This window comes from Scyliorhinus torazame, chromosome 22, assembly GCF_047496885.1.
Source record: "Scyliorhinus torazame isolate Kashiwa2021f chromosome 22, sScyTor2.1, whole genome shotgun sequence".
Lineage (NCBI taxonomy): Eukaryota > Metazoa > Chordata > Chondrichthyes > Carcharhiniformes > Scyliorhinidae > Scyliorhinus > Scyliorhinus torazame.
This window is the reverse complement of record NC_092728.1, coordinates 82,922,963-82,939,559: the sequence shown is the minus strand read 5'-3', so window position 1 is coordinate 82,939,559 and position 16,597 is coordinate 82,922,963. Positions and strand designations below refer to the sequence as shown.

General features: G+C 46.3%; 1 protein-coding gene across 5 annotated transcripts in view; it reads left to right on the top strand.

Annotated features, from left to right (window-relative positions):
- Positions 1-16,597, top strand: part of scai (suppressor of cancer cell invasion) — a 246,501-nt gene that overhangs the window by 97,015 nt on the left and 132,889 nt on the right. For all 5 annotated transcript variants that reach the window (XM_072488455.1, XM_072488456.1, XM_072488458.1 and 2 more), the window contains 4 exons: positions 2,599-2,694; positions 6,842-6,928; positions 9,423-9,521; positions 9,870-9,966. In XM_072488455.1, the coding sequence (XP_072344556.1) occupies positions 2,599-2,694; positions 6,842-6,928; positions 9,423-9,521; positions 9,870-9,966 (379 nt within the window). The remainder of the gene's footprint in view (positions 1-2,598; positions 2,695-6,841; positions 6,929-9,422; positions 9,522-9,869; positions 9,967-16,597) is intronic.

Sequence of the window (16,597 nt, the reverse complement as noted above, 5' to 3'; positions counted from 1 at the left end):
TGAGGTGGGGTTGGAGAGAAAGGGAGGGATTGAGGTGGGTGGGGGTGGGGTGGGGAGAAAGGTGGGGATTGAGGTGGGGTAGGGGGGGAAGAGAAAGGTGGGATTGAGGGGGTGGAGAGAAAGGTAGGGCTTGAAGTGGGTGGGGAGAGAAAGGTGGAGATTGAGATGGGTGGGAGGGGAGGGGAGCGAAAGGTGGGGAGTTGAGGTGGGTGGGGAGGGGAGAGAGAAAGATGGGGATTGAGGTGGGTGGGAGGGGAGAGAAAGGTGGGTTTGAGGTGGGGGAGGCGAAGAGAAAGGTGGGATTGAGGTGGGTGGGGGTGGAGAGAAAGGTGGGATTGAGATGGGTGGGGGCTGGAGAGAAAGGAGGGGATTGAGGTGGGTGGGGGCTGGAGAGAAAGGTGGGGATTGAAGTGGGTGGATGGGGGGGTGATAGGGGAGAATCGGAAGTGGGTGGAGGGGAGGACCGATCGGGGGGAGGAGGGGGGGGGGGGGGGAGGGGGGGAGGTATGTAGTGATTGGAGGTGAGTGGGTGGCAGCGAGAGATAGGTGGGGATTGAGGAGGCAGTGGAGGTCTAGGGGCATGCTTCACGCCATTTTATTGGCAGGGTGGCCACCATATCATTTTTAGGGCGGATATTCCTGACGTTGAATGTCAGGAAAATGTATCCCGTCACTGATGGGGATGTGTGTGTGAAGCCAATCGTGTCACACATTTATGTCGACGTAAAACACAATGTGGCTGTTCTTGCGATATGTTCCGCTCCCGTCGCCAAATCCACCAGACTTGATCGGGAGCAGAAGATCCCAGCAACATGTACAGGAAAGCTGGCAAAGTAAGGAAAAGTGGAGGGTTGAATGAATTGATGAAGAACAATATCACAGTGCTGGAGCTTGAGGATGTTATGAAGGAGCCAAGGACAGAACCTTTGGTTAAATAATAGAGATCCTTGCTATACTATTAAGTGTATTTTATAGGCCAACAATATGTGGCAAAGATATACATTGTTGAATTTGAAGGATTAATTATTGTGAGATTTAGAAGATTATATTTTGAGACTGTTTCTTTAAGATAAAATGAAAGGGGTTGTGTTACTTATTCTGAAGTCTGCCTGACAGCAAGCTTCGATGACTTGATCATTAGAGATTAAATTGGGCCCATATTATTTTGTTGGGAAAAAGGTGAATGTCAGGTTGTAAATAGTTGTACTACTGCCCATTTACCTCCAAGATAAAAGAGAAATGGAGTCCTAAAGAGAGCAAATCAGCATTTTTTTTTTACCTGAATACAAGGCCGATGTGATTAATGTTGCTATGGAGGTGTGCTTTCAGAGGGGAAGGGTTTCTAAGATATCCTTGAAACTCAGACAAGTTGGTCTGTCTGGTTGTATTGAATCATTTCCATCACAGCCCATTCATTATCAGAATGAAATTTCCATCTACTGAGGGGTGTGCTTGATGTTTTTTAACTTTCAACTCTGATGGGCTAGATGGACTGGTCTCCCCTGTTGTATTCCTATTATAGAAATTGTGTTACTCCTCTCATGGATTTGTGAATTGATTTTTTTATTTAAATTTTAAAAATAAATAAAATTAGATTACCCATTTTTTCCCCAATTCTGGGGCAATTTTGCATGGCCCATCCCCGACCATGCACATCTTTTTGGGTTGGGGTGAGACCCACGCAAACACTGGGAGAATGTGCAAACTCCACACTGACAGTGACCCAGTGCAGGGATCGAACCCGGGTCCTCAGCGTTGTAAGGCAACAGTGCTAGCTGCTGTGCCACTGTGCTGCTCTTTGTGAATTGATTTTTGTTGGAATGAAATTAGATAAAACAAATGAACCATTAAGAATCTGAGAATTGTCCTCCACCTACCTGGAAACAGTCAATTCCATTCAAAACAAGAAAGTGAAAATCAGAACTCCCAGGATGCACTAGATACAGCTGAAGGGGAAGTGAGTAGCTTTAAATCCCCCAAAAGTCCATTTTTCCCCTCTTTACTTTTGCCTTTCCTTTCCAGGGCAGACTCTTTCATCTCCCATCAATCCTTCCATCTATTTTCTTTAGCAACTGTAAAAAATATTGAAGGTGACACTGACTTGTGGAACAATGTGCAGTTATTGACCTCGAGATGAGCTTTGATCATCAGCCCTAATCTCTTTCTCTGGCTCAGTGTTGAATTTTGATTGACAACACTGCTCCGACGCACCTTGCAATGCTTAACCATGTTAAAGATGCTATATTAATTCAAGTTGTTGCACTTGATCTGTGATGAGCCTGAAAGAATTCTGATATAGGCATTGTGGGCCCTTTGAGTAATAGTTCCAAATGAATTATTGAATTAGCAATATTTGTTGAATTATAAGTTTTAATAGTATGAATATCTAGTCCCTGTTTGTTTTTCTACTTCATTAGCTGTCTTTATTCACCTAATTCCCATCCCATGTCTTCTGCCTCTTTGTCTGGCCCACGAGCTTGCTTTTCTTTCTCTCCCTCTCTCTCTCTCTCTCCCTCTCTCGCTTCCCCCCCCCCCCCCCCCCCCCCCATCTCCAGTTTAACCATGACTCTAAAATAAATACAGATTATTTTCTTGCAGGGATTTACCTCAGTATGGACAGAAACAATGGCAGTCATATTTTGGACGTACGTTTGATGTTTATACAAAGCTCTGGAAATTCCAACAGCAGCACAGGTTGGGAGAAATTTTGCTTGACAAACTATTCAATTAAATAATACTTTGTTTTCAGCAAGGTCTTCCAAAATGAGGAAAATAGATAAATGGAGGATGATCCTATCACCTGTAGTGATTTTGATTCGGGTTTAGTAACAGGAAGTGGGCGGGATTCTCCAATAATGGGGTATGTCCCCACGCACGTGAAAAAACGCACGCAAATCACTCTGGACCTACCTGGAGTAAGTCCAGGGTGATTCTGCCATTTGCAAGGAGCTAGGAGAGCCCCGGAATGCTCCTCGCAGCTCCGGCTGCTGATAGGGGGCTCTGCACTTCCAGTCGGGGTCCGCGCATGATGGCGGCCTGTGTCGGCCGCCCCGTGCGACATGGCGGACCCACACCGCGGAGCGGCAGCAAGGAGATGGGCGGCGCCCCAGATCGCGTGCGCCCGCGGATCGGTGGCCCCCGATTAATAGCGTGGCCGTCTTGGAGGCCCCCCCCCCCCCCCCCCCCCGTGAATGATCCCACCAGGTCGGCCGCGGACAGAGACCGCAGCCACCACGCCGAGTGCCCGCCGGGTGGAACCATGAGAGAACCATGCCGGCGGGAACTCGGCCAGCTGCACATGGCTAATTGCTGCGGGGGCCTCTTTCAATGGCTCTGACTGGCGCCGCATCAACTGCGCGTGCCCGATTGATGGCGATTCCCTGGAGCGGCGTCGGACCCGATCGTGGGTCTGATGCCCATTTTCCGCCCCCACGCCGAGCGTGATTTTGGCATGGAGAATCCTGCCCGTGGTCTCCAGGTTAGCTTGCTTCACAATGCCAGGGTCCCAAGTTCGATTCCTGGGTTGGGTCACTGTCTGTGCGGAGTCTGAATGTTCTTCCTGTGTTTACGTGGGTTTCCTCCGGGTGCTCCGGTTTCCTCCCGCAAGTCCCGAAAGACGTGCTGTTAGATAATTTGGACATTCTGAATTCTCCCTCTGTGTACTCGAACAGGCGCCAGCATGTGGCGACTCCGGGGCAATAATGAAATGAAATGAAAATCGCTTATTGTCACAAGTAGGCTTCAAATGAAGTTACTGTGAAAAGCCCCGAGTCGCCACATTACGGTGCCTGTTCGGGGAGGCTGGTATGGGAATTGAACCGTGTTGCTGGCCTGCTTTGGTCTGCTTTAAAAGCCAGCTATTTAGCCCAGTGTGCTAAACCAGCCCCTGACCAACAATAAAGATTATTATTAGTAGTACAGTATACTTGGCTAGATGAAATTACTACCATTATGTGTTTCTCTTAATAGTTAGATTAATTACCACTGTTGCATCGTGGCATGGAGGACCTGGGTCCGATTCCGGCCCCGGGTCGCTGTCCATGTGGGATTTGTACATTCTCCCCGTGTCTGCGTGGGTCTCGCTCCCGCAACCCAAAGATGTGCCTGGTAGGTGGATTGGCCACGCTAAATTGCCACTTAACTGGAAAAGAATTGGGTCCTCTAAATTTATTTTAAAAAGAGTTAGATTAACTACACGTTTAAAATTTGCATTTAACCTGTTTATATCTCAGTTAAGAGGAGTTTATGTGTAGGACCTATATAGTGGATGGTTGAAAGTGCAATTGTGCCCAAATGCATGTATTTCCAGTGTTGAGAATGGTTCAACATGCCGCACGTTTGTTCATGTTTGATAATGATATTCTAACCACCAGGTGAATGGCTTTAACTGGAGCAGGGTTGACCGTGCTCACAGTATTTAAACTTTTAGAAGTGCTATTTATCAACTTTACAATCTGTCAATCATACAGTTTTAGTCAGATTTTGGTGGGAAAGTATAGCAGCGTATGTATATATTTAACTAGATTTCTCTATGCAGGAGTGATTAGAATGAGGATCTTGCTACCATGAGGAATAGTTTAAGCAAAAAGCATTGGTGCATTGAAGGGATAACTAGATAACCACGTGAGGGATAAAAAGAATAGAAAGATTTATTGAATGTTAATAGATTAAGTAAAGTGGGAGGGGGTCTGTGTGGAGCATGGTTACGTTGGGCTGTATGGACTGTTTCTGCTTTGTAAATTCTATGTAGTACAGTGTTGAGTGCAACTTGGTTTCAGACCGCTTGCTGATATCAGGATGGAAAGAGGAAAATTTACTTCCAAAAATCCAATTAATCTTGCTTACCTTGATTAAACTGGAGGTAAAGCAAACTGGAGGTGAAGCATTGTGCTTTGAATTGGTCAGATAAAGAGCTCTTTTGTTGTCTAAATTGTGTCCCCAACTTGCTGGAGGAAATGTATAAGGGTCACATTCTGTTCCGTGGATAAAACAAGAACCGTTGTCATGTAACAATCTGTGTCCGAGGTATTGTCGCGTGATCAATTTTGCACATATTAGGGCGGCGTGGTGGCACAGTGGATATCACTTCTGCTTCATAGCGCCAAGGATCCGGGTTCGATCCCGGCCCCGGGTCACAGTCCGTGTGGAGTTTGAACATTCTCCCCGTGTCTGTGGGTCTCACCCCCACAATCCAAAGATGTGCAGGCTAGGTGGATAGGCCACGCTAAATTGCCCCATAATTGGAAAAAAATAATTGGGTACTCGAAATGTATTTACAATTTCTTTTGCACATATAGAAAATTGGTAGTATTTTGCTCTACATTGCAACACACTCCATTTTTTGTTGTGGCTTTAAAGTTATTGCATGTTGCACTTAATTGGCACCATAAAACTAGTGTTTGCTGAACATACAAGTACCAAGTTAGAATTGATCTGTACAGTTATTTTGAAAATTTAGTTCATATTATTGCGACACACTGGGTCAGTGCCTGGTCAATTCCAGCCCCACTTGACCCGGAGTCGCAACATGCGTGAAATGACTTTTATTTTAAAATATCCAACAACTATGGTCACTAGATTTGTAAATTTAAACACAATTATCTTATTAACAGTAACTATAATTAAATAGGCAACAAATGCAGCTGGTTAACTACTATCTAATCTCTATACCCCTCCCCCCACCTCCTGTTTCAGATGGACATCTTCCAGTTAGTTTCTTCCGTGTAGGCTTTCAGATGGATGTTATCTTTTCTTTCAGCTTGTAATAGTTTTCACAATAGTCTCAGGAATAGCAGGCATCCAGCATTCGAGAGAAAGAGAGACAGCTTGTTCTTTCAGGGTCTGGAAGCTCCTGTCTTCAGGCAGTGGGCAGCAGAGAGAGAGCTGCATCCAATTAGAGGGTCCAGTGGCTTCTCTCTGGGGAAAAAAACATCTGCCAAGAACCAATTACTTTTGGTTGCCAGGCAGAATTCTGTCCCTGGCCAACCATTGACCATTAGCCAACCAGTCAAAATACATCCCTCCAATTTCTATGGTACCATAAAGTCTGGGTTCTTCTGCCCAAAATACAAGACTTTACAACACAGTATACTATTTGACACTTTGAGTTCCTTACTTTCTCTACTCGACTTAAAGGTATTGTAAGAGCCCTTCCTGTTGGTTCCCTTATTTCCCATTTCTTTACTTTTGCTGTTATCATTTTGATCCATGGATGCTTAATGGACATATCTATTAAAATCGGGCAGGGGAAGTGAGGAATTCAAAGTTACAAAACTAACCTTCGGACAGCAGAACCCAGACTTTTAGGCACCTGAGAGATCGGTGGGTCTTGGTTCATTTAGTTTGTTGGTGGCCAATGAATTGGCCAAAAAGTACTCGGTAATATGTGATGATTGATTCTTATCCCTCTCTCTCTCCCCCTCCCTCCCTCTGTCTCTCTACCTGTTTCTCTCCCTCTCCCTCTCCCACTCCCACTCTCTCTCTGAAAGCTGCATAGCTGTAGACCTGAAAACCATTGCAGACTGAAAACAAACCTCAAACTGAAAGCCGCAATTGAAGGAAGGTGTGTTAGAAGGTCACCATCAGAAGAATTATTTATTAATTTCAATTATGTTGTGACTCCAAGTTAAATAGGTCTGGAATTGACCCTATGCTAGCCCAGGGAGTGGTAACAGTAGGTCTCCATTAACGATCCATGGACCATAAACAATAAATACAAAATAAAAGAAATAGGAACTAGGGTAATCAACATGAATGACCCTTACAATATATGTAAATTGTCTCATGCATGCTTGCAACATACTGTATGTATTTTGTGTTATTTGTCCATCTTTCACCCTAGGCAAATTCTGGACAATAGATATGGTCTGAAGAGGTGGCAGATTGGAGAAATTGCTTCAAAAATAGGACAACTCTACTACCATTATTAGTAAGTTTGATTTTGGAAATGTTTAAAACAAATTAATTAACAATTAACACAATCACTCAAGCCCTGAGTAGCACAGCTTGTATGTCTCAACCTTTCTCCTTTCCCACTGTCTTTCTGTCGTCTCTCCTTTCCTGCTCTTTATCTCTCTCGCACGTTCACCCACTTGCTCCATCTCTCTCCATCCCCTTTTCCACTCTCTCATCTTCTGCTTTCTGCTGTTGCTCTTCCCCTCTCGTTCTCGCCCGCTGCCCCCTCGCCCGCTGGGGGCCCCCTCGCCCGCTGGGGGGCCCCCCGCTCCCTCTGCCGCTGACCCCCTCGCGCTTTCACTCCCGTTCCGCTGAGGTGGAGGCTCAGTGTTGTTTCACCTGGTGATGGATAACGAGGCATGCGGCTCTGAGGGTTCCAGCCTACTGGGGATCTCCTGCATTGGGCCATGGGCATCCCTCTTGGCCATGATTGCTGAAGCTAATGGGTCAATGTTGGAGGGGATGGGGAATGACTGCTCACCGTGGGAGTGTCACATGCTCCTCTCCATTTGGGTGCTCATTGACATCTCCCCATCTCCCTGGGGAGGAGGGACACCTGAAGGAAGGTCGAAATGCCTCGTTGAGCGGCACAGTAGCACAGTGGTTAGCACTGTCACTTCTCAGCTCCCATGTCCCAGAGTCTGCATATTCCCCCTGTGTTTGTGAGGGTTTCCTTCGGGTGCTCCGGTTTCCTCCCACAGTCCAAAGATGTGCATGTTAGGTGGATTGGCCATGCTAAATTGCCCTTGGTATCCAAAAAAAAGGATAGGTGGTGTTACTGGGTTACAGGGATAGGTTGGAGGTGTGGACCTAAGTATGGTGCTCTTTCCAAGGGCCAGTGCAGACTTGATGGGCCGAATGGCCTCCTGCAATGTAAAGTCTATGATTCTCTGCTTCCCTTTCCCCTGAGCCCAAGGCTAGAGCGATGGAATGCAGGTCAGAGCGTATAGATTGAATGCTCGACCTGGCTCATCATGGCAGTTGCTACCCTCTCCATGGAGGAAGCCATATGCTCACAGACCTGGGACAGGGCAGAACCCATGGATTGAATGCACTCCTGAATTGGATGTGAAAAGTTGCACATGACCTCTTGCATCTCCAGCACATTTTCCATTAACCTTTTTTGCATGTCCAGTGGGCTCCTTGTGGCCTCAGCCAGAGGCCTGTCATCTGCCTTGGGCACGGCAAGGGCTTGGTCTCCAGCAGTCCTCCAAGTGTTAGGGGACATGGCTATCACAGCCTCCCTCAGCTCCTGGCACATGTGTGTAATATGTCCACTATATAGTGACCCCGATTCTACGCATGATCCTGCACTGACGGAGGTTGTTGATGAGGCAGGTGCTGGTGTACTCTCAGCATCCACACAGGAGGAGCCTTCTGACCCCTTGGTTGCGGCCTAAACCTTGCATGGAAATGGCCTGTGGTGGAGAGCACATTAAGTAACTGCACAGTGTGAGCAGCCATTCCAACTGTGCTAATGGCCGACCTACCTCCTCTCCTGCGATCTACACGTCCACCTCCTCTGTCAGGGTAGGATTCTGAGATCGGCCACTCTACCCCTGTTTTTGCTCTTTCCCTGCATTATGTGTCTGTTTCTCCTGCATGACAATGATCAGAGTTGGTGACATGTCAGCTGGAACCCAACTCCCTTGTCTCTATGAATCCCCATCACATCCTGGCCTGTCATTCTCTCATTGCATCCAAGCACAAAGAATAGGCAAGTCATTCAACTAGTTACTGCTCTGCACCTGGGTTCTGCTACGGATTTGCCAGTCTTTCACTTCCTCTGCTATCCCGTCCCAGGCCACCTTGATAAGGCAGGAGGGTCTCCTAATGGCATCTGCAAGAATGAATACCACTTGCCTTTCCTCATGGCCTGGAGGAGATCCAGCAGGAGGCATCCCTGAACCGTGGGGTGCATCTCTGTTTAGGCTCTAACATCTTTAAGGAGGGCATGAGAGTTTGGGGGCCAGGACAAGATGATTGATAAGGAGGGAGGGGGGATTTCGCAGCAGTGTGGTGGGGGGTGGTGTGGAGAGGCTTGAGTGGGGGGGGGGCAAGCTTAATTCGGAGAAGCAGCAAGAAATGGATCAATTGAGCTGTTGTAGCCATCATGCAGACCCTTCCAGGAGGATCTTTTACAGCCAGGACTACCTGTTGCATTGCGGACTGATGACAAGTTTCACCAATGAAAATCTTCCCTCTCGCGTAATTACATGTGTCATCCGTGCACTCCACTGGCACTTTACATTTTAATTGTGAGAACCAGCAAAAAACAAGACAGCAGGAGTGCCACCTACTTTCCACAGTCAGGAATGGTGTACCACGGATAAAATGTCACCCTTTGTTTCTCAAAGCTTTTATTTCTCTTTTTGCACCATTTTGGCCTGTTTCTCCCCCACTCATACCAATATGATGCTGCCTTATTTTTCTTTTTTTTTTTGTTTCCCTACCACCCCATTCTTTAGCTTGCGTACTTCTGAGACCAGTTATCTGAATGAAGCATTTTCTTTCTACTCTGCAATAAGACAAAGGGCCTACTATTCCCAGGTCACTAAGGAGGATAGGTATGCTAATCTATATCGTTTCATAAATATCTTTTGTGTGTTTATAACTACAAACTGCTGCAGCCATAACATGTTACAGAAATGGTTACATACAAGTCTTGACTGCTGAAATACCCGTATACAGGATTTGTTCTTATTTTCCGTTATGGGCAACAATTTTCATGTTTTCAAAAAATGCCCCTAAATTAAAGCAGCAAAATTGGGAAATGTGCCTAAATTAGGTGTAGAAAATTCAAACTGTGTTCAATTTAAATTGTAATGGTTAACATTTTTCACTTATTTCTTGGTTGGATGCATCACTCAATGTTTCTTTCCTTTGAATCTGTTTGGTGTGCTCACTTTTTGTAGGCCTGAGCTTGTGGTCAAAAAGCTACGGTATTTTGCACGATACATAGTGGTTTGTCTGCTGCTTAACAAAATGGACCTTGTTGGAGATCTAGTTAAGGTATGAGTCTTTTTTATGAAGTTTCACGCTCCTCATACTCTTTTATAGATGCCTACAGTTTTTTTTTAGAAATATTTAATTTTAGCTCCATCCATTAAGGATTACTTTGCCACTGACTGCGTCTCTCCAACCCTACTCCACCTTGGGGAGACTGAAACATAATGTGCAAGGTCCTAACATTCTGTTTGATCCTTAACTGAGCTTCAAACCCATATTATTCATTGCCAAGAGTGTGTAATTTCCATCTCTGCAACATTTCCTGCTTCCATCCCTACCTCCACTCCACACCTGCTGAAAACCTTAGCCATGTTGTTTGCCGCACACTGTTTTCCCCAATTTATTTCCTGATGCCTCCTATCCTACAACTCGTCATACACGGGTCCTTCTGACCAGCTTCCCATCACCTTGTTCTTGCTGATGTACACTATTTCCCTCTTCCCCAACACAGCTGAATTTAAAATCCTTCCCCTCATCTTCAAGTCACATTTGTGGCCTTACACTACAGTCTCCACCAGTCCTCCAGCTTTGGGCGTCCACACATTTTTGAAGAAAAAGCCTCAAAAATTCAACAACTGCTACAATGATTTTAGAAGAAAACACTTCCCGAGGTGTTTAAAGAAAGAATGAGAAAGAAAAGAAACAACACAGTTAACTAAATTACAGATCCATGTGCAAAACCAGAGGGAGAGAGTTGGGAGTGCTGATAGAGAGCTGTTTTGATTAAGCTCTCTATCAGCACTCCCAACTCTCTCTCTCTGGTTTTGCACATGGATCTGTAATTTAGTTAACTGTGTTGGGTTTTTTCTTTCTCATTCTTTCTGTAAACACCCTGGGATGTGTTTTCTTCTAAAATCATTGTAGCAGTTGTTGAATTTTAGAGCAGATGTAACATTGAAAGTCTTTCTAATTGTGAATTTGACATTGTACATGGTGGAAGTGCTCATATTCCACCATCATCTGTTTGTTAAATAGGAAAAAAGTCTTGTAGAAGAGTACACTTATTAAACTACTACAAATTCAATTTTGCATATATTTAGGCTGGGTACAATATAGCTGCATGTTAATCTGATGCTGTTTGCTCGGGAGTGTGTGATCCATTTACTATTGCATATGTTATTCCAGTTGACCTTGTATTGAAACAAGGAATATGAATAGATTGATAGGAGATTGAGGGAACAAGTGCATTTCAAAGTAATGAAAATAATTTTTTCTCACTACCAAGTTCATTTCCTGTCTTTGCTTGAGGAATAACGGTAGCTATTCTAGGAACTAATACAATAATTTTATCAGACTATTTCCTAATTTCCAATCATTTATCTTGTTATTTAATTAATTCTCAACACATCAAATTACTTTTCGGAAATTCTAATTCAACAGAAATCTACTTCTGCTATTTTAAAACTTATTTGAAAAATATTAAAATTTTAAAATGCCTATTCAATCATTTGGGCTTGGGCCTTGGCATTGACCTTCTTAATTATTTAATGGAATGTGCATATAAGAATTTCAACCATTATTGTCTCGACACATGCACAAAAAATAATCATGTGAGCAGAGTTACCACTGATCTGATTTTTTTTTCCAGTTTGTTCTTGAAGATGTTGTATTTCCCTAATTAACCATTCTCCAATTTACAGACTGTACACTTTTCAAAGAACAAAGAAAAGTACAGCACAGGAACAGGCCCTTTGGCCCTCCAAGCCTGCGCCGACCATGCTGCCCGTCTAAACTAAAATCTTCTACACTTCCTGGGTCCATATCCTCCTATTCCCATCCTATTCATGTATTTGTCAAGATGCCCCTTAAATGTCACTATCGTCTCTGCTTCCAGCACCTCTTCTGGCAGTGAGTTCCAGGCACCCACTACCCTCTGTGTATAAAAAAAAAAAAAAAAAAAAAAACTTGCCTCGTACATCTCCATTAAACCTTGCCCCTCGCACCTTAAACCTATACCCCCTAGTAATTGACCCCTCTACCCTGGGAAAAAGCTTCCGACTATCCACTCTGTCTATGCCCCTCATAATTTTGTAGACCTCTCAGGTCACCCCTCAACCTCCGTTGTTCCAGTGAGAACAAACCGAGTTTATTCAACCGCTCCTCATAACTAATGCCCTCCATACCAGGCAACATCCTGGTAAATCTCTTCTGCACCCTCTCTAAAGCCTCCACATTTTAATTTTAAATCACTATTTTATTTTGCTTATTCTTTCATGGGATGCAAGTGTTGCTGGCAAGTACAGTATTTGTTGTCCATCCATAATTGCCCTTGAGAAGATAGCGGTGAGCCACTGTCTTCCTGAACTGCCGCAGTCCATTTGGTGTCAATACATGCACAATGCTGTTAGAAAGGGAGCTCAGATTTTTGACCCAGTAACTGTGGAGGAATGGTGATGTAGTTTAAAGTCAGGATTTTGTGTGGCTTGGTGGTGTTCCAATGCAACTGCTATTCTTTTTCTTCTGGCGTTGGATGTTGAGGAATTGAAAGGTGCTACTAAAGGAGGTGTGATGAGTTGCTGCAGTGAATCTTGGATGTGACACACACTGCTGTCACTATGGTAGTGGAGGGAGTGAATGTTTAAACTGGTGGATGGGTACCAATCAGATGGATGTTTTGTCTTGGATGGTGTCAAGCTTCTTGAATGTTGTTGGAGCTGCACTCCTCCAGGTATGCACAGAGAATTTAATAACACTCCTGATTTCCACCTTGTAAATGATGGAGAGGTTTTAGGGAGTCAGGAGGTGAATTACTTGGCCACAGAATTCCTAGCCCCTGACCTGTTTTAACTACAGTTTTTACAGGTCCAGTTGGGAAGGCGTCAGACCCGATCGCCGAGCGCGATTTTGGAGAATCCTGCCCGAAGGAGTTAGGTCACAGATCTGTCATGATCTGTGAATGGCGGAACAGGCTCGAGGGGCTGAATGGCCTGCTCCTGTTCCTGTGTTGGTGGAGGATTCTGCAATGGTCATGCATTTGAATGTCAAGAAAATATGGTTAGATTCTCTCATTGGAGATGGTCATCGTCTGGCACTTATGTGGTAAAAATATTACTTGCCACTTATTAGCCCAAGCCTGAATGTTGTCCAGATCTTGTATATGGACACGGACTGCTTCAACATCAGCGAAAGTTGTGACTAACACTGAACACTATTGTTGTCTACAACCTTTAAGAAGAAAGTACATGAAATTGATGGAAACGAATGCTGAAAAAAAGTTACACATTGTATTTTAACTATTTTCTCCCCCCCACTTCCCCATTTCTTCCTGTCTCTCAAGAAGGCACTGACCTGTGGGGTACGAGTCCATCAACATTTGGAACTTTCTGGTATCTTGCCCAAGTGGCAATTTTTCATTAAACCTCGAAAATCAATGTGTGCCAACATGAAGAACTTTCAACCTGAACTGAATTTAGAAGATGCCTTCATGTTTAAACCACTCTGTTATATTTTAGTTTAACTGTCGCTTAGCACTGGCGTAAATACAGCTTCATCTATACGTAACATTCTTGGGGTGAAGTCCCCGCCTCCCCAGCCACGTGTTCCTTGACGGCAGGCCCTCGCTGCCAGCAGGATTCTCCGTTCACGCCACTAGCCAATGGGATTTCCCGTTGTAGGCACCCCACTCCCCTGGGAAACCTGCAGGTGGGGGTGCGCTGCCAGCAGAACGGAGAGTCCCGCTGGCGGATAATTCAGCCCCTGTGCCTGCTGTTATTGTTTGTTTTAAAAAATATATATTTTATTAAAGTTTTCAAACACAATTTTTTCCCTTACAAATCAAAGAAATAAAAATAAAAGTAACATGATAACTGCAATATAACATTGTGTAACTAACATGGTAAACTAACCAAATAACACAAAGTAATACTCCCCCCCCCGCCCCCTCTCCCCCACCCAAAAAAAAAACCCCAAACAATTTACACCCCGCCCAGGCTGCTGCTGCTGGCTGTCTATCTTCCCTCTAACGTTCCGCTAGGTAGTCGAGGAACGGTTGCCACCGTCTGGTGAACCCTTGAGCCGATCCTCTCAGCGCAAACTTCATCTGCTCTAGTTTTATGAACCCCGCCATATCGTTTATCCAGGCCTCCAGTCCGTGGGGTTTCGCCTCCCTCCACATGAGTAAAATCCTACGCCGGGCTACTAGGGACGCAAAGGCCACGACATCGGCCTCTTTCGCCTCCTGCACTCCCGGCTCATCCGCAACTCCAAATATGGCTAACCCCCAGCCTGGCTTGACCCGGACCTTCACCACCTTCGAGATCACTCCCGTCACTCCCCTCCAATACCGGACACAACCAAAACATATGTTTGTGGTTTGCCGGGCTTCCACTGCACCTCCCACATTTGTCCTCCACTCCGAAGAACCTGCTCAACCTTGCTCCCGTTATGTGTGCTCTCTGCAGCACCTTAAATTGGATCAGGCTAAGCCTGACACACGAGGAAGAGGAATTTACCCTGCTTAGGGCATCAGCCCACAAACCCTCCTCAATCTCCTCCCCGAGCTGCTCTTCCCATTTTCCCTTCAGTTCGCCCACCAACTCCTCCCCCTCTTCTCTCATCTCCCGGTATACCTCTGACACTTTGCCCTCCCCGACCCACACCCCCGAAAGCACCCTGTCCTGGATCCCTTGTGTCGGGAGCAGCGGAAATTCCCTCACCAGTTGTTTCGTGAACGCTCTCATCTGCATATATCTAAAGAAATTTCCCCGGGGCAGCTCATACTTTTCCTCAAGCGCCCCCAAGCTCGCAAACGTCCCGTCTATAAATAAATCTCCCACTCTCCTGATTCCTACCCGGTGCCAGCTCTGGAATCCTCCATCCAGCCTCCCTGGGGCAAACCTATGGTTGTTCCTGATCGGGGACCACACCGAGGCTCCCAGCACACCCCTCTGCCGCCTCCATTGCCCCCAGATACTTAATGTTGCCGCCACCACTGGGTTTGTGGTAAATTTTTTTGGGGAGAGCGGTAGTGGCGCCGTCACCAGCACTTTTAAACTCGTCCCTTTGCAGGACTTCATCTCCAACCTTTTCCACGCCGCTCCCTCTCCCTCTATCATCCATTTACGAATCATCGCCACATTGGCGGCCCAGTAGTAGTCGCCCAAATTCGGCAACGCCAGTCCCCCTCTGTCTCTGGTATGTTGTAGGAACCCCCTCCTTACCCTCGGGGCCTTCCCTGCCCACACGAAGCTCGTGATGCTCCTATCTATGTTTTTAAAGAAGGCCTTAGTGATCAGTATAGGGAGACATTGGAACACAAATAGGAACCTCGGGAGGACCATCATCTTAATTGCCTGCACTCTGCCCGCCAGTGACAGCGGCTGCATGTCCCACCTTTTGAAATCCTCTTCCATTTGTTCCACCAGTCGTGTCAGATTGAATCTGTGTAAGGTTCCCCAGCTCCTGGCTATCTGAATCCCCAGGTATCGGAAGTTTCTTTCCACTCTCCTTAGCGGTAGGCCATCTATCCCTCTACTCTGGTCCCCAGGGTGTATCACAAAAAGCTCACTCTTTCCCATGTTAAGCCTATATCCCGAGAAATCTCCAAACTCCCTCAATATCTGCATGACCTCTGTCATCCCCCCCACTGGGTCCGTCACATACAGCAGTAGGTCATCCGCGTAGAGTGACACTCCGTGTTCCTCTCCCCCCCTAATCACCCCTCTCCATTTTCTGGAGTCTCTCAGCGCTATGGCCAGTGGTTCAATTGCCAACGCGAACAGTAATGGGGACAACGGGCATCCCTGTCTTGTTCCCCTGTGTAGTCGAAAATACTCCGACCTTTGCCGACCTGTGACCACACTTGCCGTTGGGGCCCCATAGAGGAGTTTAACCCAGCTGACAAACCCGAACCCGAACCTCCTCAGCACCTCCCATAGATACTCCCACTCCACCCTATCAAATGCCTTCTCTGCATCCATTGCCGCCACTATCTCTGCCTCCCCCTCTGCTGGGGGCATCATTATCACCCCTAATAGCCGTCGTACGTTGACATTTAGTTGTCTCCCCTTTACGAACCCTGTCTGGTCTTCGTGCACCACCCCCGGGACACAATCCTCTATCCTCGTTGCCAGCACCTTTGCTAGCAACTTGGCGTCCACATTTAGTAGTGAAATAGGCCTATAGGACCCGCACTGCAGCGGATCTTTATCCCGCTCCAAGATTAGCGATATCGTCGCCTCCGACATTGTCGGGGGTAGGGTCCCCCCTTCTCTGGCCTCGTTAAAGGTCCTTACCAGCAGCGGGGCCAACAAGTCCACATATTTTCTATAGAATTCCACCGGGAACCCATCTGGTCCCGGGGCCTTCCCTGCCTGCATGCTCCCCAGCCCCTTGGTAACCTCGTCCACCCCAATCGGCGCCCCCCAGGCCTTCCACCTCCTGCTCCTCCACCCTCGGGAACCTTAATTGGTCCAAAAACTGCCGCATCTCCTCTTTTCCCTCCGGGGGTTGGGCCCTACATAGTCTCTCGTAAAAGGTCTTAAACACCTCATTTATCTTCCCTGCTCTCTGCACCGTAGCTCCTTTTTCATCCCTAATTCCCCCTATCTCCCTCGCCGCTGTCCTCTTTCGCAGCTGATGGGCCAACAGGCGACTCGCCTTTTCCCCATATTCATATCTCATCCCCTGTGCCTTC